This window comes from Tamandua tetradactyla, chromosome 2 (assembly GCF_023851605.1).
Source record: "Tamandua tetradactyla isolate mTamTet1 chromosome 2, mTamTet1.pri, whole genome shotgun sequence".
Lineage (NCBI taxonomy): Eukaryota > Metazoa > Chordata > Mammalia > Pilosa > Myrmecophagidae > Tamandua > Tamandua tetradactyla.
The window spans coordinates 213922224-213942545 of record NC_135328.1 but is presented as its reverse complement, the minus strand read 5'-3'; the positions used below and the strand labels follow the sequence as shown (position 1 = coordinate 213942545).

The 20322-nt window shown below is 54.2% G+C and overlaps 1 protein-coding gene across 2 annotated transcripts in view; it reads left to right on the top strand.

Moving 5' to 3' along the window:
- DISP3 (dispatched RND transporter family member 3) overlaps nucleotides 1-19241 on the top strand; it is a 32832-nt gene extending 13591 nt beyond the window's left edge. Inside the window, exons 5-20 of one of the 2 annotated variants that reach the window (XM_077151317.1) lie at nucleotides 439-599; nucleotides 1845-1984; nucleotides 3669-3817; nucleotides 4060-4221; nucleotides 5038-5199; nucleotides 7196-7309; nucleotides 8077-8213; nucleotides 9327-9511; nucleotides 11389-11519; nucleotides 11603-11775; nucleotides 12705-12831; nucleotides 13479-13624; nucleotides 15129-15288; nucleotides 15831-15944; nucleotides 16303-16469; nucleotides 17291-19241. In XM_077151317.1, coding sequence (XP_077007432.1) covers nucleotides 439-599; nucleotides 1845-1984; nucleotides 3669-3817; nucleotides 4060-4221; nucleotides 5038-5199; nucleotides 7196-7309; nucleotides 8077-8213; nucleotides 9327-9511; nucleotides 11389-11519; nucleotides 11603-11775; nucleotides 12705-12831; nucleotides 13479-13624; nucleotides 15129-15288; nucleotides 15831-15944; nucleotides 16303-16469; nucleotides 17291-17653 — 2591 coding nt within the window. In that variant the 3' untranslated portion in view covers nucleotides 17654-19241. Of the gene's footprint in view, nucleotides 1-438; nucleotides 600-1844; nucleotides 1985-3668; nucleotides 3818-4059; nucleotides 4222-5037; nucleotides 5200-7195; nucleotides 7310-8076; nucleotides 8214-9326; nucleotides 9512-11388; nucleotides 11520-11602; nucleotides 11776-12704; nucleotides 12832-13478; nucleotides 13625-15128; nucleotides 15293-15830; nucleotides 15945-16302; nucleotides 16470-17290 lie in introns of both variants that reach the window. The other variant, XM_077151316.1, reaches the window with a different exon arrangement.
- The last annotated feature ends 1081 nt before the right edge of the window (nucleotides 19242-20322 follow it).

Here is a 20322-nt window from a genome sequence, read left to right as displayed (position 1 = left end):
ATAAAGTCTGGCTTCCGTGGGGGCTCCAAAAAGCCCCCTCTCATCCCTCAGAGCCTTGAAGTATGGCATTAGAGTATAAGTGATGGGTGGACCCTTGGCATATGGTGGGTGGAGCCCCTGAAGGTGGGAGGAGCAAGAAGAAATGATGGGAAAATGTTAGGAATGTTAGGAAAAATTGAGAAATGGTGGTAAGGAGGCTAAGATTTGGAAGAAGGGGCCTAGTTTTACCAAGGAACAGAGTGGGTGGGACTTGGACTCTCTGGATAGGGCCAGTAGGGATGGGTCTTCCCAAATTCCAAGCTGAGAATCGGGACTGTCCTAGAGCCTGGCCTCACAGGGGACCACTGAGGGTTGCTCTAGGCCCAGGTTGGGCCTGACTCTGGAGACAGCAGCATGACCCTGAACCTGTCCCTGCTGGCATGGGACTCCCTCCTGTAGGTGTGGACGACGTCTTTGTGTTCATCAATACCTACCGTCAGGCCACCCACCTGGAAGACCCGCAGCTGCGGATGATCCACACCATCCAAACAGCTGGCAAGGCCACCTTCTTCACCTCCCTGACCACGGCTGCCGCCTATGCAGCTAACATCTTCTCCCAGGTGGGGGACCTGCTGCCCCCACCCTTCCCCGGCCTTCCTCATCCCTGCCATCCAAACCTGACCTCTTTGCACCATCCTGTTTCTCTTTCAGCCACACATCCTTTGCCTCAAGGTGCTTGCTATACTCCTGAGTCCATTTTGTTACTAATCATCCATTATCATAATTTAACTTAATTTTAATGACATTATTTTTGCTCAGTAAGGGTAATAACTTCCACCTTAAAGGGCATTCAGCAGTCTCCAGAACTCTTCTGCATTTAATCCTTAGGGCATACCTGTAACAAAGGTACAGTAGCCATCCCTATTTTCCTAACACAGAAACTGAGGCCCAGAGAGGTCAGTGATTTCCTTAAGGTCACACAGCTGGTAAGTGGTGAATCTGAGCTCAGACCAAATCTCCCAACGCCTGTTCCAGAACTCTTGTCACCCTCCCACTTCCTGCTGCATCGTATCCCTTACACTCATTTTCCTCTCGCTGGCCCCTCTGCTTCTTCAGCCTATGAGGTAGGAGTTCGGGCCAGGTCCTTGGTGCCACTAGAAACCAATAGGCAGTGAGTCTGCCAAGTCTTTGAGAGAGTTCATGACGTGAACTGAGTGTACTATCTAGAAACTGCTATATGCTTTGGGATTGTCCAGGCATTCCAGGTGGTCTAGGAGCTCAGAATTTGGTTATAGGCAGAGCTGAGTTCAAATCCTGGCTCTGTCAATTACTGGCAGTATGACCTTGGGCAGGTTGTGTAACCTCCAAAACCCTCATTTTCCTCATGTGTGGTTTATTCAATGATGACATGAGACAGTCTGCTTGTTTGTGACGGTTTTCTTCTAATGGTACATCCCTGGCAGGTACCTGTGACATCCCTGGATATACCCTAATGCTCCTGGGCCCCTGGCTCCCTGCTTCTGCTACATGGCAGTCTTTTCTTCCTGCCCCCTCACTAACACATGGTCTGGTCTAATGGGGTTTCTTCCTTTGACCTCCCATTCCTTCATGTCAATGCCAGTCATCGAGCACTTTATACTGGGCCCATTCCCGGCAGTAGGCTGTCAGCTAGACCACAGCCTCCACTCTAGAGGTGGAGATCCTTCCTCATTGCTAGCTCTTGGCTCCTGATACCCTCTCTAGGGCAGTGGCTGGCATTGTCTGTGGCATTCCCCATGGCCTGGGAGTGGGCTGAGGCCCTGTGAGTGCCTTTGGACTCCAGACCTCAGCCACCTCACTTCCCCCCTCGGCTTTCCTGCCACCAGATCCCGGCTGTCCATGACTTTGGCCTGTTCATGTCTCTCATCGTGTCCTGCTGCTGGCTGGCCGTACTCTTCACCATGCCTGCGGCCCTGGGCATCTGGAGCCTTTACATGGCACCGCTGGAGAGCTCCTGCCGGACCAGGTGAGCTCAGGCAGGAAGGGGGAGTGAAGGGGCCCAGTCCTCTCCTCACTGAGTAACGTGCCACCAATAGCAGACCTTCAGGGCCACTCAGCACTCCCTACTCTCTTCCAAGTGCCTTTGGGATTCATCCTTGAGCATCTCCTGCATGCCTGACCCTAGGCTAAGCACAATTAGGGGGACAGGGAAAGAAGAAGCCATCTGTGATCACCACTGTGTGCCAGCAAGGGGGCAGAGCATTTTAAGACCTTATTGAGCCCTCCAAGAATCCTGAGCCAGGTCCTCTTACTGTGGCCATTTACAGGTGAGGAAAAGGGCTCAGGGAGTCTGGGCAGCTTTCTCAAGGTCACACATTTAGGTTGCAGAGCCAGGATTTAACCCCAGGAATATCTGACTCCAGATCCCATGCTCTTAGCTACCACTAAAATTGAGTGACCTTAATGTCTTCAAGGTCCCCATTTTGGTGTAGACATGATTTTTAGATGTAGTGAGTCATGCTAAGTTGAATGAATCAGTCCAGGGTTGTTGCTGGAGGTCAGGGAGGTGTATCCCATGTGGGCCTGGTGGTCAGGGAAGGAAGGGAGGGAAGAAAGATGTTAGAGGAAGGGAAGGGAGGAGGGAAGCCACTGTTAGATGGCAGTTGGGCCTGGTAGCTGCCTGAGACTAGGAGCACTGAAGGATGATGGGCTTAGGGCAGGGTATGCAAAGGCAGGACCCTTGGGGTGTTTGGGGATCTGTGATGATGTCCACCTGACCAAGGTGAGCCAAGTAGGGGCAGGAGAGAAGTAGGAGCCCAGCAGGGAGCTCAGACACGGGTCCAGGACTGACTTCCTCAGCTATCCCCATTCAGGACTGCCCCTGGAGTGGTGTGGATTGGGCACTGCACAAAAGCGCCCCAGCTGAGGCACTTACCTTCACACTGTAGTCATGCAGATTTAAATATTTACTGAAACAGTTTTATAGTATAGAAGCAAAGTATCTTGGGGAAGGGGAGCCTTTTTCTGATTTCTACAAAGACGCCAAATAGGCCCTAACTAAGCCCCACCCAAACTGGGGCTGTGGATGGAACAGTCTTAGAGTCAGATTTGGGCTCCATGCTCAGCCTCTCTACTTAGCAGCTGTGGGAACTTGGGCGGTTTCTTGACCTTTTTGTCTGTCAGTCTCCTTTTCTGTGAATGGTAGTAGTCCCTGTGTAGAGTTAGGAAGCAGGGAGAGGATAACGCGAGATGATTTGCATAAAAGCATGTAACGTGTTGCCTGGCACACTGCACCCACTGAGTGGAGACTATGTGTATCATCCTAGTCCCCAGTCTCTCAGACGAGCCTCGTCTCCCCCATGTTCATGCCAGCCGGGGCCACACTAGCCACACACTCAGCTGCATGCTCAACCTGGCCCTGCTTGCCCTCCTGCTGGCTCCCAGAGTGTGAGATGGTGTCAGGGGCCCCTGGGCCATGCAACAGCTGAGGGATGATTCCCTGGCTGTGATCAGCCCAGTGACAGTATGGCTGCTGTCACCAATTGTCTGCCCAGAGGAAGAATGGTACCCGAGGGCCCTAGCCTGGATTGTCTTGGGAAGAAATCAGGTGATAGGCTACTGGAAGGTTGTGATGAAGGCCTTGTGTGAAATGGGCAGCTGGGTTCCTGGCCCAGGACCCTCTGGGCTCACCCTTTCCCCACTCTCCATAGCTGCCACCAGAAGTGCGGCCGCAAGAGCTCTCTGCACTTCCCCAGGGACGTGTTTGCTGTTCCTGAGTGCGCCGGGGGCAGCCCTGCCCAGGGCCCCATCCCTTACCTAGACGATGACATCCCCTTGCTGAATGTAGAGGAGGAGCCAGGTGAGAGCTGGCCCAGGCCTGGCCGGCAAATCCTGCCAAGACCCAGGGTTGCCTCTTCCTGGGGGGGTTACCCTTGATAAGACAGTTTGAAGGCAGCCTGGTCCCGAGGCTGTGGGCTAGATGAGATTGCCTATGGAGATCCTCATCATGAGTTTGGGTTTCCTCAGAGAGGGCAGAGACCAGGGCGGGTTACAACTCAGGTATGGGCCAGGCCTCTGATGACCACTGCTCTGCCCTGGCAGTGTCACTCGAGCTGGGAGATGTATCCCTGGTATCTGTGCCCCCCGAGATCTTACAGCCAGCCCCTGACAAGGGCAGCCGGGGCCGGCTCATTGCTCAGCTGCAGGAGCTGCTGCACCACTGGGTCCTGTGGTCAGCTGTCAAGAGCCGCTGGGTGATTGTGGGTAAGTGGACTTTCCCTGCTCCTTCCCCTCTGCCTCACAGCTCTTCCCCAGTGCCTGAAGAGTAAGGTTGGACTCTCCCAAAGAAGGCCCAGGGGACCACCCTCCTCTTGCAATGAACTAGAATGAGTCAGAGACCTGACTCATTCAGAGAGGCTCCCTCTCTCTAAACCTCTCCTTCTGTTATGGGAATGAAGCTCGTCCTGTAGTAGATAATTGCTTATTGAGCACCTACTGTGTGCCAGACATGCTGGGCAGTCGCCACTGAGCAGAATAGTTAATGCTTGGGCTCAACTGGTTTGCATTTACTTCCCAATTCTTCCACATACTAGCTATTTGACTTGGCTTTACACGTCATTCTGAGCCTCAGTTTCCTATTCTGTAAATCAGGAATAATAATAGTACCTAAATAATAAGAATATTGGAAGGATTCAGTCAGCTAATATATGTAAAGACCATACCCCAGTGCCTGGTACTCAGTATGTGCTATCATCATCATCATCACAACATTATAGGAGCAAGTGACTGTGCCAGGTTTTTCCAAAGTGCTGTAAAATGGTGGCTAATTCTTGTCCAGAGTATCAGCTCATGGCTTACGTCTATCCCAAAGTGATAGCACACTTAACAAGCAGTCCCTGTTCCTGGAGGTTCTATCACTAGCAAGCTCCACCCACGAACTAGTCCACATGCTTGGAATGCCCTGCGTTGTACTCTGCCCCCCACAAAGTGAACAGTTTTTTCCCTGGGCTCCCAGAGGTCCCACTAGGACTGTGCCACCCAGCCCCCAGCCCTGCCTACTTCAGTGCCCTTTTCTTGCAGGCCTCTTTGTCTCCACCCTCATCCTGTCCCTGGTGTTCGCCAGCCGGCTCCGTCCCGCTAGCCGGGCCCCACTGCTTTTCCGGCCTGATACCAATATCCAAGTGCTGCTGGATCTCAAGTACAACCTCAGCGCTGAGGGCATCTCCTGCATCACCTGTTCAGGTGAGGGTTTCCAGGCAGGGTATCCCCTGCCCCTTTTGGAGTCCAGGCCTCAAGGACTGTTAGCCCAGGAATGCATGACCTGGGCTCACCATCACTGCATTACAGCAAATCACTTAACCTTTGAACTTTGTGTTTCCACATTTCATTAAGGAAAAGCTTACTATGTGCTGATTCTGGGGAGAACACAGTGGGCAAGAGAGGCAGACTTCCTGAGCTCAGAAGTTCATATTCTCGCAGGAGAGACAGGCTCTTGTAATGGAAATCTGAGCTTTGATGGAAGAACAGGATGACTTAGGAGCACATCATGGAAGGCTTCTGGGAGGAAGTATCATCTAAGCTGAGATTCAAAGAATTGGAAGGAATTAGCCAGGCTGGGAGGGAAAAGAAGGAAAGGAGTCAGGCATAAGGGAGCACCGGTGGTGGCAAAGACCAGAGCTGAGTTTGAGGGGGCAGTTGCAGAAGGCAAGGCTAGCCAGGTGGGCTGGGCCAGGGCCTAGTAGGCTAAGGTCACTGGAAGGCAGTGGAAGTTTCTAGGCAGAGAATGGCTGTGGTCGGGTTGTCTACTGTGTGGAAGTGAATTGAAGGACCAGCGTGGAGGCTGCCTGGGAGATCAGGTAGGAGTATGGTGCAGCCGTCTAGGCAGGGATGGTGGGGCTGGGGTCAGAGTGCAGGTGTTGGAAGGAGTCCAGAGGATTGATGCCAGAGTGGGTGAGGGGATGAATAAGGGGGTGAATTAAAGATGTCTCCCTGCCTTAGAGGCAGTCTGATCCAGGCCCTAGTTTTACAGAGGGGGAGCCTAAGGTCAGGGCCGTGTGCAGGGAAGTTGACCCAAGGTCACACAGCTTTGCCAGGCATTTAGGAACCAAATAAGAAGATGCTTGGGTGAGTGCACCCAGCTCAGGAAAAGATCCTCGACAGCTATAAGTGCCTTCATCTAATTGGGGTGGTGTTCTCTTTAACCTGGCCTTCCCCCTTTAAAGGCTTTAGCCAAAGGCGTGATCATTGACTGCAGCTCAGGGAGGTGCCCCAAGAGCTTCACCTAAATTGGGGCCAGCCCCAGCCATATCCCCAGCTCCTCTTCACCTGCCAGGGCATACGAATCACATCCAATTATCACTGTTGCTGCAAGCCTCCCACCTTCCCTCAGGGTTTGGTGGCAAGAAGCACCATCCAATCCCATCTCAGGTAGACACATCCTGGGATGGCCCTGGAGTGCCTGGGTGGAGTCTGGGGAAGAGCCAGGACCCAGCCTGAGTCCAGCCCCACAGACCCTCATACCTTTTATCGCTCTGAAGTGCCTCTTAAAGGGACCCCTTCATATTGTAGCAGAAGGAGCTTCAGCTTTAAGGGAAGACAGGAGCAGATTCTGATGGTCGTTCTGCCTCCCTTCCAAGACATGTCACCTCGTGCAAGTCATTTCACCTCCCTGAACCTCTGTTTTCCTCTTCTGTCAAAGGAAGTTAAAATAAAAACTTCCTAAGATTGTGGTGAGAATGAAAACATTTTAAAGTATAAAGTTTCTCTAATTCAAAACAAAACCGAATACCTAATCCATAATACTTGGAGCAAAACAGGAATGTCTTCTGCATCTCTGCGAGATGGTCGATAATGTTCCATTTCTAATTACTCCTGTTGTTGAGCATTTATCCTGGGAGATGTTCCGTCTCATTTAACCCTTCCCACACCCTGTGTGGGAGGTTTGGTCTGACCCCCATTTGACAGAGGAGGCAAGTGGGTTGGAGAGGATGGTCAAGGAAGACTTCAGAAGGCCTTTCTCTGAACAGGGTGGAAGATGCCTTTCTTTTGCCTTCAGATTCCTGTACTCTCAATATTTGATGTTTCTTCAGTTCTGCTAGTTTCTTTCAGAGCCCAGACACTGATCCAGGCGGGACCAGTGCCCATGTTCCTGAGGCTTTCCCAGATCCCAGCTTCTGCCCTCCCCACAACCCCTCCCCCAGGAAGCCCTGCTATCCCTGATGTGGTGTGGGGTGCTTAGGTCTGTTCCAGGAGAAGCCCCACAACCTGCAGAACAATATGCGGGCATCCCTGGAGAAGAAGAAGCGAGGCTCGGGGGTTTCCTGGGCCAGCCGGCCTGAGGCCACCCAGCAGGGTCAGTGGAGAATTTGGTCTGGTTGGGACTGGGGGTGGCTGGAAAGTCCTCCTGGGTGCTGGAGTCTGAGAGCTCAGTGGGGGAACAGTTTAAATTTTCCCCTCAGAGGACAAGAGCCTGTTGTTGGTTGAGTGGGTAAGGAGATGGGAGAGTGAGCTGAGTAAACTCAGGACCCTCAGCCTGCCATCCCAGTGGCTCTCCTGGTCCAGACAATGGGATCCCCACCACCACCGCTCCTGCCACACTGCCCCTCACAGCCTCCCCTGTGGTATTCTGTGAACCCATCCTGCATGCCAAATCCTTCCTGGGGATGGGGGCATCCGGGGCCCCTTAAGTTCTTATCCCTCCCTGGGTCTCCCTCAAAAAGGTACAGCGGCGAGTGCAGCAATTCTCTATGTACACATCACCCCATGGCCATCGTCACCACCTCTGATCACCTTTGTCGTTACTGGCCCCAGCGCCACCATTCACACCTTTGTCCCTATCGCTGGCATTACTACCACCACCCTAATCCATCACCCTAATCCATGACGTCTGTCACCCCCACATCCATGCTATCACCCTATCCTGGTGACACCACCACTCCCCCACCGTTGTCACCAGGTGCACGGTCTGGTAGAAAGTGTCAACACCCACATACTGAGATGAGTCCAAGATCAGGGCTCAGCTTCCCAATCAGGCAGTACACCTGAGGATGTACTGCTGCAGGGCCAGGGGAAGCCAGTCAAGGTGACTGTCCACATCTCCACCCCTTATTTGTCCCCTAGACTCCCTGAGTACCATATACATCTCCAAGATGAAGAGTAAGGGCCATCCAGCTGTCTACAGGTTCTCCCTCAACGCCAGCCTGCCTGCCCCTTGGCAGACCGTGTCCCCCGGGGATGGGGAGGTGCCTTCCTTCCAGGTGAGCTGGGCTGTTGTGAAGTGAGCCCCACTACAGGGGCAGGGAGGCTCAATGCTGCATGGGTGGGTACTTGGCCACATTGGGAGAGGGAGGCAGGGTCTGTGAGGATGGAGCTGCTGCAGGCAGGTGAGACACTTCCACCGCCCATCCCATCAGCCAGACCTGTCTCAGGGACCTGCCTGCGCAGTAGGCTTCTGGGTCAGCTGGACATGGGTTCCAGTCCTGGCTCTGCCATTTATGAACTGTGTATCTTTGGGTAGATGACTTCATCTCTCTGAGCCTCACCTTCCTGTTCTGTAAAGTGGGGATATGAACAGTGCTAGCCAGGGTTGTTGGGAGGCAGGTAAGGTAAGGTCTTCTCAGTGGGTGACATTCAGGACTTAGGAAGTGCTCAGTGGACAGACAATAGTAAGTGCCAGCTGCTCCGTCACCCCAGATAAGAGTCTTCCAGTCTTCCAGCTTTTCCCTTACAAGGTCATTTGCATTTCCTTAACAAGTTACACCCCCCAGGGCACAGTAATATGGGTCAATTCATTTGTTCACGCTTGTCTTTGCATTTGAAATATGAGATCTTTGAGGCTTTTCCTGTCTCTAAGCCTTTGATTTACTGTTCCCATTGCCTAGAAAGCTTTCCTTTCAGCTCAATGCATTACTGACTCACTCCTTCGTCCTCAATCAGATCTCAGTATAAATGCCACCTTCTCATAGAGCCCTACTCTGACCATTCATTTGAAGAGGTTTGCTGTCCACGCCCCACACCTGTTTATCTATCTTATCATTCTAGTTAAGAATTCGTTCCCTTACCAGAATCTGAAGCACTGTAGTTGTCAGCTCCATGAGTGGGGGAATGAGAGGGGGTGGGGACCCATGCCCAGCTTTTCACTTCTGTACCCTCAGAGCCTAGCACAGAGCCTGCCACAAGGAAGGAATGAGGCTCAGAAAGAGGAAAGGGTTTGCCTAATGTTCAGACTTGAACCCAGGTCTTCTGAATCTCTGCTCAGGTTGGGACAAGGCGGGGACCCAACAAGGAGGGTGGGGATGGAGCCTGAGGCCAGCCCAGCTGGGGCAGCCTCCCGGAGTCACGTGTCTTGTCTCTGTCAATTCACTGCTTAGGTATATAGAGCGCCTTTTGGTAACTTCACCAAGAAGCTGACCGCTTGTATATCTACAGTAGGGCTGCTCCAGGCGGCGAGCCCCTTCCGCAAGTGGATGGTGACGACCTTGGCCTGCGACACCAAGCGGGGCTGGAAGTTCGACTTCAGCTTCTTCGTGGCTGCCAAGGAGCAGCAGCACACCCGGTGAGAGCCTTGCAGATAAGCCAGTTACCACCAGCCCAGCCCACTTGTTGGTCCTCTCCTTTCTCTTTCTCTCTTATGAGAGGTGCCTGCAGGTGCCTTTAAGAAACCTCTATCCATTTCCACACACCTGTTAGAGAATGAAGGACATTGGCAAAGATGACAGGCCTGTGATCTGCTTCCCCACCCGCAATCTGCCACTTTACCTCTTGATGGCTCCATGGCAGTCACAGTGGCTGTCTTGCTCTTTCTCAAGCATGCTTCCATCTCAGAGCTTTGGCATCTGCCCTTCTGTCTGCCTAGAGTGCTCTTCCCCAGCCACTCGTGTGGTTGACTTCTCAGGATTCAGGTCTCTGCTCAAATATCACCTCCTCAGAAAGGCTATTCCTGTCCAAACTAATCCCCTCACTAATCTAAAATAACCACATCTAGTCTCTACCCATAATTCACCCAGCTACTGCTGTCTTTCTGGTCCGCATCGCATCTGAAATCATGTCTGCCTTCCCCCATGCCTCCTACAGTAGGGAACTTGACTGTTTTGTTTGATGCCATATTCCTAGCACTTAGCCTGGTGTCTGTCACATCACAGGTGCTCAGTAAATATCTGCTGAATGAATGAATGAAATATGCTACACTTCCTGTCCTAAGCACTTAGCTACACTATAATTATATAATTAATCCTAAAGCTATGTATTTAATCCCCACTCCCTTAGACTATAAGGTTAACACGGGAAGGGATTGCATCTGTTGTTTTTACCCTCTGTAAAACAGCAGTCCTGCTAAGCAGGACAGTTCCCTGCCTACCATCCAAAATATTGATTAAACTAGTGGCTGGCTTGTGCCTCCCAGGCTTTCCTAGCCAGCCAGGGCATCTTTCTCCAAATTTCATCCCCCATGTTTTAAACTTGGCCCTCCATTCATTTATCCGTTGAGGCTGTGTATATTCTTCCATCTATCATTCATTTAAGGAACATTGAGCACTGATTGTTTCCCCAGCACCGTGCTAGTGCTGGGGATACAGTAAAACAAAACATCTGGTGTTTATGCCCTTGGGCCGCCTAGTGGGAAACAGCTCAAGAGTAAACAGCAGTGGCATTACCAAGTGATGGGAGCTCTAAAGGAAATGGCCCAGAATGCTCAGAGCATCTCTGCCCTGGTCCGTGGTGGGGAGGGGATTTGGTTTCTGACAGAGACTGGCTGCAGGGTCTTGAGCACCCACGCGAGGCTGAATTCAGCCTGGGGCACAGGGGTGCAGCTTGGCCTAGACAGCTCTCACTGGGCCCTTTACAGCCTGGGCAACTTGGGTTCAGGGGACACCTCTGCCTACCCTTTCCTGAGCCCAGGGCTGAGCTCCTTCTGCACACACACAGAGGGACCAGGCGTCAGGTGCATGGGTGAGCTTAGAAAATTCTAGAAAGAACTTTGAGCTCCATCAGGTCCAATGGTTAGCAAGCTCTTTGGCCATGGAACCCTTTCTTGAAATAGACTCTTGAGGTTCCCCAACCATTCAAGTTGAGGCGGAGCTGAGGGCTTCTGGCCTAGGACCCCTCTATGAACTCTTATACCCTCTGGAGGACAGTGAAAACTGCTGACCTCCTCCAGCCCTCATGCCATAGATGGGAAGATGAGACCCAGAGAGGGGAAGGGCCTTGCCCAGGGTTGCACAGTGAGCCTTGGCAGATGTGGTGCTAGAACAGTCTCCAGATACAGCCTTGGCACTTTATCCAACCCCAACCTGAGACCAAATTCCTGGGGAGTGAGGAGGGCCACATCCCTCCCCTACATCCTCCCTGACTCCTTCATGTGGCCGTGGTTGCCTCACCTGCCCTGACCTTTCCCAGCATGCCCAGCCTCAGACCCTGCCTTCCTTGCCTCCACAGGAAACTGTACTTTGCCCAGTCCCACAAGCCCCCCTTCCACGGGCGTGTGTGCATGGCACCTCCCGGCTGCCTGCTCAACTCCAACCCCGATGGGCCCACTAAAGGCTTCTTCTACGTGCCCAGTGAGAAAGGTACATGTGGAGAGCACTGCAGTGGGGGTCTGGGGGGTCTGGGGCTCCTGTCTTCCCTTACAGCTTTGGCTCTTCCTCTGCAGTACCCAAGGCCCGGCTCTCTGCCACCTTCGGCTTCAACCCCTGCGTGAACACAGGTTGTGGGAAGCCAGCGGTGCGGCCGCTGGTGGACACGGGGGCCATGGTCTTCGTGGTCTTTGGCATCATGGGCATCAACCGCACCCATCAGGTGGACAACCACGTCCTTGGGGACCCGGTATGAAGGCCCGCTTTGGGCAAGGCCTGCAAACAAGGACCAGCCCTGGTCCCCCAGCCAGCTCCTCCTGCCCCCTCTTGGCTTCTTGACTGTTCCCAGAGCCCAGAGAAGACATCAAGGGCCCCTGGGTGCCCCACGTCTCTGGAGCTGGGTTCATCTCTAAGAATTACACAGGAATCTAACTGCCGCTCTCCACTAGGGGCTGGAATAGAGATGAGGGGACTGCGGGTGTGTGACCCCTCCCCTGTGCCGTGCCTTGGTTCTGGTGTTCCCTGCTCTGGCCTTCCTCCCCGTTTTGCATGTTTGGGTCCCACACCGGACCTGGAGGTTTTAGAAAGGCAAAGGACTGATTAAGTTGTGTTCCCAGTGACCAGGACAGTACTTGGCACATAAAGTGCCTGGGATTTGGTAGGAAGGCCTGGTGGACACCTGCCTTTAGAAGTCACCATCTAGCTGGGTGTAGAGGAATTGCAGACACGCAGTGATTAGTGGATGAGGCAGAGTCGAGGGTTGGGTGGGGCAGTGGCAGTATCTGTCCATCTAGATAGCAGACCTGAGGGTTCCTGGGCAGGGGAAGCCTGGTGGCAGTAGATGCAGGCCCTGGATAGCAGGTAGGGTTTGGCTGATGGGAAGGGGAGGAGAAGAGCAGGCAGTCTGGGTGACAGAATGTGTGCAGAGTCGGGGGTGGGGAAGACTGAGCAGCTGGGGTCAGTCATGGGTGGTAATGGGAGCAGAAGGTGCTGGTAGGGATGGGGTGGGGAGCGTGGGTGGCCATGCAGAGGGTTCTGGCCTGGTGGCAGCTCTGGTAGCAGGGAGCTACTGCAGTTCTTCACCAGGGTTGAGGAGCAAGGCTGGGCTCAGGGCCAGGCCCAAGACCAAGTTCCCATCTCACTGAGTGGCCCGGGCCGGCTTGTGTCTCCTTGGGAAAGGGCAGCGTCATCTATGACAGCAGCTTTGACCTCTTCAAAGAAATTGGACACCTGTGTCGCCTCTGCAAAGCCATCGCGGGGAACACTGAGCTGGTGAAGCCAGGAGGGGCCCAGTGCCTGCCTTCAGGTACTTTGTGTCTGGGACTGGGAGAGGGAGGGGAAGCCAGTTCCTCAGGCAGGGAGGATGGACGGGAAGGCCATGAAGGGAGCCACAGCCCAGTGTGGACAGCCCTAGGGACATAGGTCCCTCGTGCATGGGTGTCTGCAGACATAGTATGTCTGCCTCAGTGTCCACACAGTGGTGATGGTGGGGGGAGAGTTGCTATTATCCACACGTTTTTCAGATGAGAACAGGCTGTGTGTGAATGTGGATTGGCACAGCCGCACATGGGTGGGCACCTGCATGTCACATCTGCAGGAGCAGCTTTTCCAGAATTGGGGCTGGGGCAGGACTGACCCACAAATAACTTGGGTGAGATCCTGCCAGAGCTCCCTGAGAAGACCCAAAATGTCATTTCCCACCCCAAGGACAAATGTGAGTTGTAGGTTTTTCACAACGATGTTGGCAATGTCACAAACACTTTACATCTGGGTGGTTGGGGAGAAAGGGTGTGTGCCTCCCACGGTCACACACGATGTGGACATGTAAAGAGGACAGTCTGCTCTTCCAGGGTCTCATGGGGGTGCTCCATGTGGGAGTCTGAAGGTCAGACCCAGGAACCATTCTTCTGCCCCTCACCCCACCCACCCTCCCTCTCACCCTTTTCCCCACAGGCTACAGCATCTCCTCCTTCCTGCAGATGTTGCACCCTGAGTGCAGGGAGCTACCTGAGCCCAATCTGCTCCCAGGGCAGCTGTCCCATGGTGCAGTGGGCGTCAAGGAGGGCCGCGTGCAATGGGTGTCCATGGCCTTTGAGTCGGTGAGCCCCCATGGCCGGGATGGGAGCTGTGTAGAGTGCTTGCTCATGCTTGTCTCCTCGGATCCCCACCCTACTCACATATCAGAGGCCTGCTTCTCAGAGGGCCACTGAGACCCAGAGAGGTGAAGCGACTTGCTGAAGGTCATGGTTAGAGTGCATTAGGATCAAGTGCTAAGCCAGGTGGGCCTGCCTTCAGGCTCTCCCTGCCTTGTAGGCTGCCTTCTGGCACTACTACCCATCTCTCCCCTGCCAACCCTAGGGCCCATGTTGTTTTGCAGCTCCTGGACCCTAGGGGCTGGTAAAAGTCCAGGACACTGTCATTGGTCCCTGGGCAGCTCTTGTTTTCATCTACAGACTCCAGTATAAGGCTTTCCCCAGAGTGGCTGGAGAATTGGTGGGGGGAGCTCCACACACCTCACTGATGGCTCCACACTCTCTGAGCTCTGCCACAAGAATCACCACTGCCCTGGCCCTGAGAAACGTGGCCAGCCTGCCCCTGCTGTCTCCATGCAGAGACTCAGTCCCCATCCTGGCTCTATTCCTGCTACGCTATGTCCGAGCAAATCACTCATCCCTCTGGCCTCAAGTTCCTTGTTTTGTAAACTAGGGTTAAAGATCCCTGCCCTCCTTCTGGCAGCTACTGAGAAGAAATAATGAGCTAACCTGTGACAGCATTTGGAAACAAGAAGAATAATAACGAAAAGGTTCCAAGTGAGAGGCTCTCCAAACCCCGGCCCTGTCTTCCTTCCCATCTTATATGCCATTAACTGCACAGGCAACAAAACTACCAGCCATCAGACAGGGAGGGTTCAAAAACCTCCTGAAGCCCTCAGCGAGCCCCTTCCAAACTGATCCCCACCAACACTCAGACCTACACAGACTCAGAGAAGAATTGAGTAAGCAAGGTTTCATGTATAAAGATGCCAGGACAGGGTGATTGTCTCTTTCTCTCATTCTTCATTCCCTGGACATCCGCTGGGGTGGGCATTGAGACAGGGCCCCCTGTCCTTGTGGATTTGCAGACCAGCCAGGAAATGGGCAGGCCACCTAGCCATTAATATTCAACATGACAAAAGCTATGATGGAGGGGCACTGAGGGTTTATACAGCCCAGAGAGGCCCATCTTTGGCATCAAGGAAGGCTTCCTGGAGGAGGCAGATCCTAGCAAGCCTTGAAGGATGTGTAGGAGTCAGCTGTGCAGGCAGAGGAAACAGCAAGAGCAGAGTGGGGGTTTTGGAAACTGAGTGTATTCCATTGGGAAGGAACAGGGACATTGGTTGCATCTGGATTGGCTGCTGCCATAAGCATCACAGTATGCCCAAAGGCTGGTGGGAGGTGGTTTTGGATCACACCTTCCGTCACACCCACTCCTGTCACACACTCCATTTGCAGGTGGCCAAGGGTTTGCTGGATCCAACGCAGAGCAGACCACCCATCCCCTGGGCAGGGTGGACAGGCTATGGCCCCCTCCCTGCCTGCCTCACCGACTCACCTTCTCCCACAGACCACGTACAAGGGCAAGTCCTCCTTCCAGACCTACTCAGACTATCTGCGCTGGGAGAGCTTCCTGCAGCAGGAGCTGCAGACAGTCCCTGAAGGTTCAGCCCTGCACCATGGTTTCCAGACCTGCGAGCACTGGAAGCAAATCTTCATGGAGATTATAGGCGAGCAGGCCCCCAGCCCTCACCCCAGGGTTACAGGTCATGGGATCCCAGGGTGGGGCAGGTAGTTGTCAATGCAGAGTCTGAAAGTGAGTGAGGGGGAGGAGATGGGGGCAGAAGGCAGGGCTGGCATGGCATGGCCTGACTGAGTCATACTCTAGTCGCCTCCTCCACCTTGGCCAGGGGTCCCAGAGAAACTAGGATGACACAGGTACGCCATCAGGAAGCCGGAGCGTGAGTCCTTGCCTACTCCGGGGCTTCTGGCCACGTTCTCTGATCTTGAATTTGGCCACCAAGAAAGCTCTAATTGAGATCCTTAGAATAGCTGCCATCTCTTAGCACTTTCTAGGTGGCAGGCCGTGGGCCAAGGCCTTGACCTATGTTCTCTTCTAAGTCTAATTTGTCCAATTACTACCCCCTTTACAGAGAGGTCAAGGGGCTTACCCAGAGCACCACAGATATGCAGCCCAGAACTGGGGGGCACCAGAGAGGCATAGCCACATCCCTGCAGCCCTGCTAAGGACCCTTCTTTGCTCACTTTCCAGGGGTGCAGAGTGCCCTGTATGGGCTGGTCCTCTCCCTGCTCATCTGTGTGGCTGCAGTGGCCGTGTTCACCACCCACATCCTGCTCCTGCTACCTGTGCTCCTGAGCATATTGGGTATGTGGGGGGAGGGCATATTGGGCCGGCAGGGTCAGAAACAGACTGTTGCCTCTGGGAAGCCTTCCCTGATCACCACCTCCACCCAGGCAAAAAGGCCTCTGCCTAGGACAGCTCTGTCTTCATAATCTCTGCACCTTGAGGGGAAGCAAAGCTACATGGCAGCTTCTGACTCGCTGCTGCAGTGTTGTCCCACCCCTCCCTCCCTCAGGCCCCACCCACCCAGCCCTGGCCTCCTTGGCCCCTCCTGTCACCAGAAGTAGGGGTTCTACTCCCAACTTCCCCAGGGCTCCTCTGAACTCACCTCCAGCCCCTGGAGCCGACTCCACCCAGCCTTCCAACTCCCGCCACTCTGCAGGGATCGTTTGCCTCGTGGTGACCATCATGTACTGGAGCGGTTGGGAGATGGGTGCCGTGGAAGCCATCTCCCTGTCCATCCTCGTCGGCTCCTCAGTGGATTACTGCGTCCATCTGGTCGAGGGCTACCTGCTGGCCGGAGAGAACTTGCCCCCCCACCAGGCCGAGGTGAACACCCTGCCTGCGCCCCCACCACTGTCCTTGGTGCAGCTCAAGGACCCCCAAGAACAGTCAGACACCCCCCACCCCCATCCCCCCCCAGGACGTGGTTTTGGAGCTGTGTTTTCCTAAGGCTGGTGTCCAAGCCACAGGGGACTCCAATTCTAAGGCCAGCTTGGCCAGGAACACGAGAGTTTGGGTACCCCCTCCCAGCCTCAGTCTCCTCGAGTTGGCAGTGAAGGAGTTGGGTCAGACAATGTCCAGGGACCCTTCCTGCTTCCTCTTCCTCGAGTCTGTACCTCTTTCTCCAGCCTGGGGAGCAGGGTGGGCCATTCGAGCCATGACCCTGAGACCTCCATTCTCCCTCTGTTACTTGGGGAAGACACTCATCCTCAGTGCCAAAGTAAAGACTCCCCTGCCCCCCAAATCTGGAATTATACTGATATGAGAACATTCATCAATGTGTAAAAATTTAAATCCCTTATACATTTAACTGGCTTGGGCTAAAAGAACAAAGTCCGTTCAGAGTGGGGCTCCCACTGATGAGGACGTAGTGTGTAAGCCACCATCACCCCCTTCATCGTGGCCTTTCACAAGCCCTGACTGAGTGCTGCGCCCTTGCCCGGGAGTCCTTTCCTCTTCCCGGCAGACAGTGCAGTTGACGCTGTTGCTGAGCCATTCACGGAGGAGGGATCAGAGGCTTCCAGAGGCAGGGCTGACCTTGGGGCGGGGGCCACACTCCCAGCCTCAGGCCCCGGGCATGGGAGGGCAGTGTCCTGCTGGCGTGTCCGGTATCAGGCCCTCAACTCGTGCTCTCACCCCACACCCAGGATCCCCATTCGCAGCGCCAGTGGCGGACACTGGAGGCCGTGCGGCACGTGGGCGTGGCCATCGTCTCCAGTGCCCTCACCACGGTCATTGCCACCGTGCCCCTCTTCTTCTGCATCATCGCTCCGTTCGCCAAATTTGGCAAGATCGTCGCGCTCAACACGGGTGTCTCCATCCTCTACACGCTCACGGTCAGCACTGCCCTGCTTGGCATCATGGCACCAGGCTCCTTCACCCGGACCAGGACTTCCTTCCTCAAAGCCCTGGGCGCTGTCCTCCTGGCAGTGGCTCTGGGGCTGGCCACCTGCCTCGTGCTCCTGCAGAGTGGCTACAAGATCCCTCTGCCCACTGGGACCTCCCTATAGCCCTGGCATCCGGCTGGACTCTTGCACACTTTTGGCTCAGCAGGTGGGGATGAGGAACTCATTCCCTAGCCTGAGCCCCCCTGTTGTCAGCTCGGCTCCAGCTAGTTGTGTTCCCAGGCCTGAGCTGGGGGGCTCCCTACAGCCTTCCTTGCTGCACCAAGCCAGAGCCGGCTGGTGACCCTAGCTGCCACTCAGCCAGCCGGACTGCAGTGTCCATGCTGGGCTGTTCCCTGGTGCAGAAGAGGTCAGCCCTCCCCTGCCCTCGTCACCATGGAGGCAAGGTGGTCTTGGCATAGGGACGCCTGTTTGCACAGCATTCACATTGCCTCAGTGCTCACAGTGGCCTTCTGGGGTGGTGGTTATGGGGGTCCCACTCTACAGACAGGAAACTGAGGCACCAGGAGGCCAAGGAGTGCCCCATGGCTGGGCCAGTGGCAGAGCCAGGACTTCTGGGTACAAGCTGCCTCCCAAGCCCAGGAGCTCCCCTGGACTTTGCAAGAAGAGCACAGTGGGTTCAGGGCAGGGGCCTTGCCCCCTTACCCCCTCTTACCCTCCCCTTCAGCTTTACTGCTGCCCATGCTGGCTGGTCCTGATGCCCTTCCTAGTCCTTTCAGGCCTGGCCAGAGAGAACAGAGGGACCCGGCTTGGGGTCTGCATGTCCTGTCCCTGGCCCCTGCCTCAAGGGGTCCTCAAAGACCTCACAGATCCAAGCCCCCATTGTTCCCACCCAATTCTGGAGGTGGTTTGGTGGTGGGGAATGGCCCCTGTGGGGAGGAGTTGGCTGTATCCTGCTGCCTGCTCACAGCAGATGGTGAGACTGCAGCCCACCGCCATTAACACAAACATTTGAAGCATTGCGGGCTCCATCATGTCTTTAAAATCACAACAACTAAGTGTTCACGAGCCACTTGGCCAGAACCTGGCACAAAGGATGGGTTGGGCCTAGAAAGAGATGGTGATTGGGTGGAGGGTCCCTGACCTTCCTGAGAAGAGGGTCCTGGGCGGTTCTGTGGGCCCTGTATGAGGTTGAGGTTGGGGCACCCTCTGGAATAGCACCGTGGAAGGTAGGGCTCCGTACATGCTTCTTTCCTTAGTTTACCTGGCTCCACAGCTGGGACACTTTTAGCACTCTCATGTGCCTGGCCTTGTGGTGGGTACTGGCTTTTTTTGAGGGGAGCATATATGGCCCCCTGGACTTTATTGAGCTGGGCATAGGCCAATCTGGGCCCTAAGGCTGGGAAGAAGTCAACAGGGGTATCTCCTGACCAGGTCACCTGTTCTCCTATAAGTAATGCCACTGTGTCCCACCCCCAGAGCACTCCTGGCCTGGATAGGTTCTCAATAAGGCAACTATGGAGAAGACAAACCTCAACCCAGAAATTAGCGATAGGTGATGTGAACTTCCAGAGCCAGGTGCTCTTTCAGAGTCCATTGTATATCAGCTCATTTCTTCTTAAGGAATTAGTTGCCCCTGCTTTGCACATGGGGAAGCTGAGTCTCAGACAGATTGGTTAACTTGTCCAGGCCAGGCAGCTGGTCAGTGGGAGAGCCAGGCTTTGAACCCAGCCAGCCTCAACACCCAAGGGACATAGCCACTCGTTACAACTCTAACAAGGGCAATGATGGTTACAGGGGGCTTCAGGATTGGTGGTCAAGTCCAAGAATCCTGCTTTTACGAAATGTGGAACAAAAACTCAAACTGACACAGTACATAATATGTAAGCCTTTTCCAGTCAGCTTCTGTGAAGCCTGAGCCCTCCGAGGCCCAGCAAGGAGAGCAAGGGCAGAGGGTGGGGTATGCCTGGAGCTGGGCATCTGCGAAGCCACTGATGGGCCGTTTCGGCCCGACTCTGAGCCAGGGCTTCAGACAGCCCCTTCTGGGGTTGACCCTCTGCCAGGGGCTTCAAAGTAACCATCCCTGCTGGAGGAATACGGCAAGATTATGGGAGGGGGGCAGGCAGCAAGGGGAAGGAGAGGAGAGGAAACTGGGAAATTAACAAGGCACCCCAGAAGGTGCTTCAAAACTGGACTGACACCTCCAAGTCCTTACCCTGAGACCTTCCCAATAACCTAGTTTTAATGTGTAGGTGAGTCATTTGCATGTGATTTGCATGCACATTTCTTGCTTTAGAAAATAGCTACTCTTGCCTCTGGCCTGTATCTTTTCAGAGTGTTATGGGTGATGGGCAGGTCGAGGCACGACCACAGGTGGGAATGGAGAGGGTAAGGAGGAGACCTTGGTCACTGTCGCCTTCCCCAACGTGGCCAGGGCTGCCCCACATCTGTACAATTCTCATGGCTTCATCACTCTTCTGCTAGTTAGCTCTAGCTTTGCAAAGAAGCACCTTGGGGCCCAGAAAGGGGAAGGGAAAAGCATAGGGCACCCTGATAGGGGAGGATCCATTTCAGGCTGGAGGAGAAATGTGGGTGGCTATTTGGGAGCCCAGGGATCTTATGGTCACGTGGCTGGCTGACTACTTGCCTACAAATAAGGCCCCCTTCATCTCATTTGTGAGTATTGGTGCCACAGGGTTCCAGTGACATCAACTCCCTTAAAACGAACCTCGACCTTCATTTGCTGCTATGCACATCTCACAGTCTTAATGAGCCTCTACCCAGCATTAATGACATGCTGATGGGATCAGCATGGATGTGCAGGCATTCAGTGG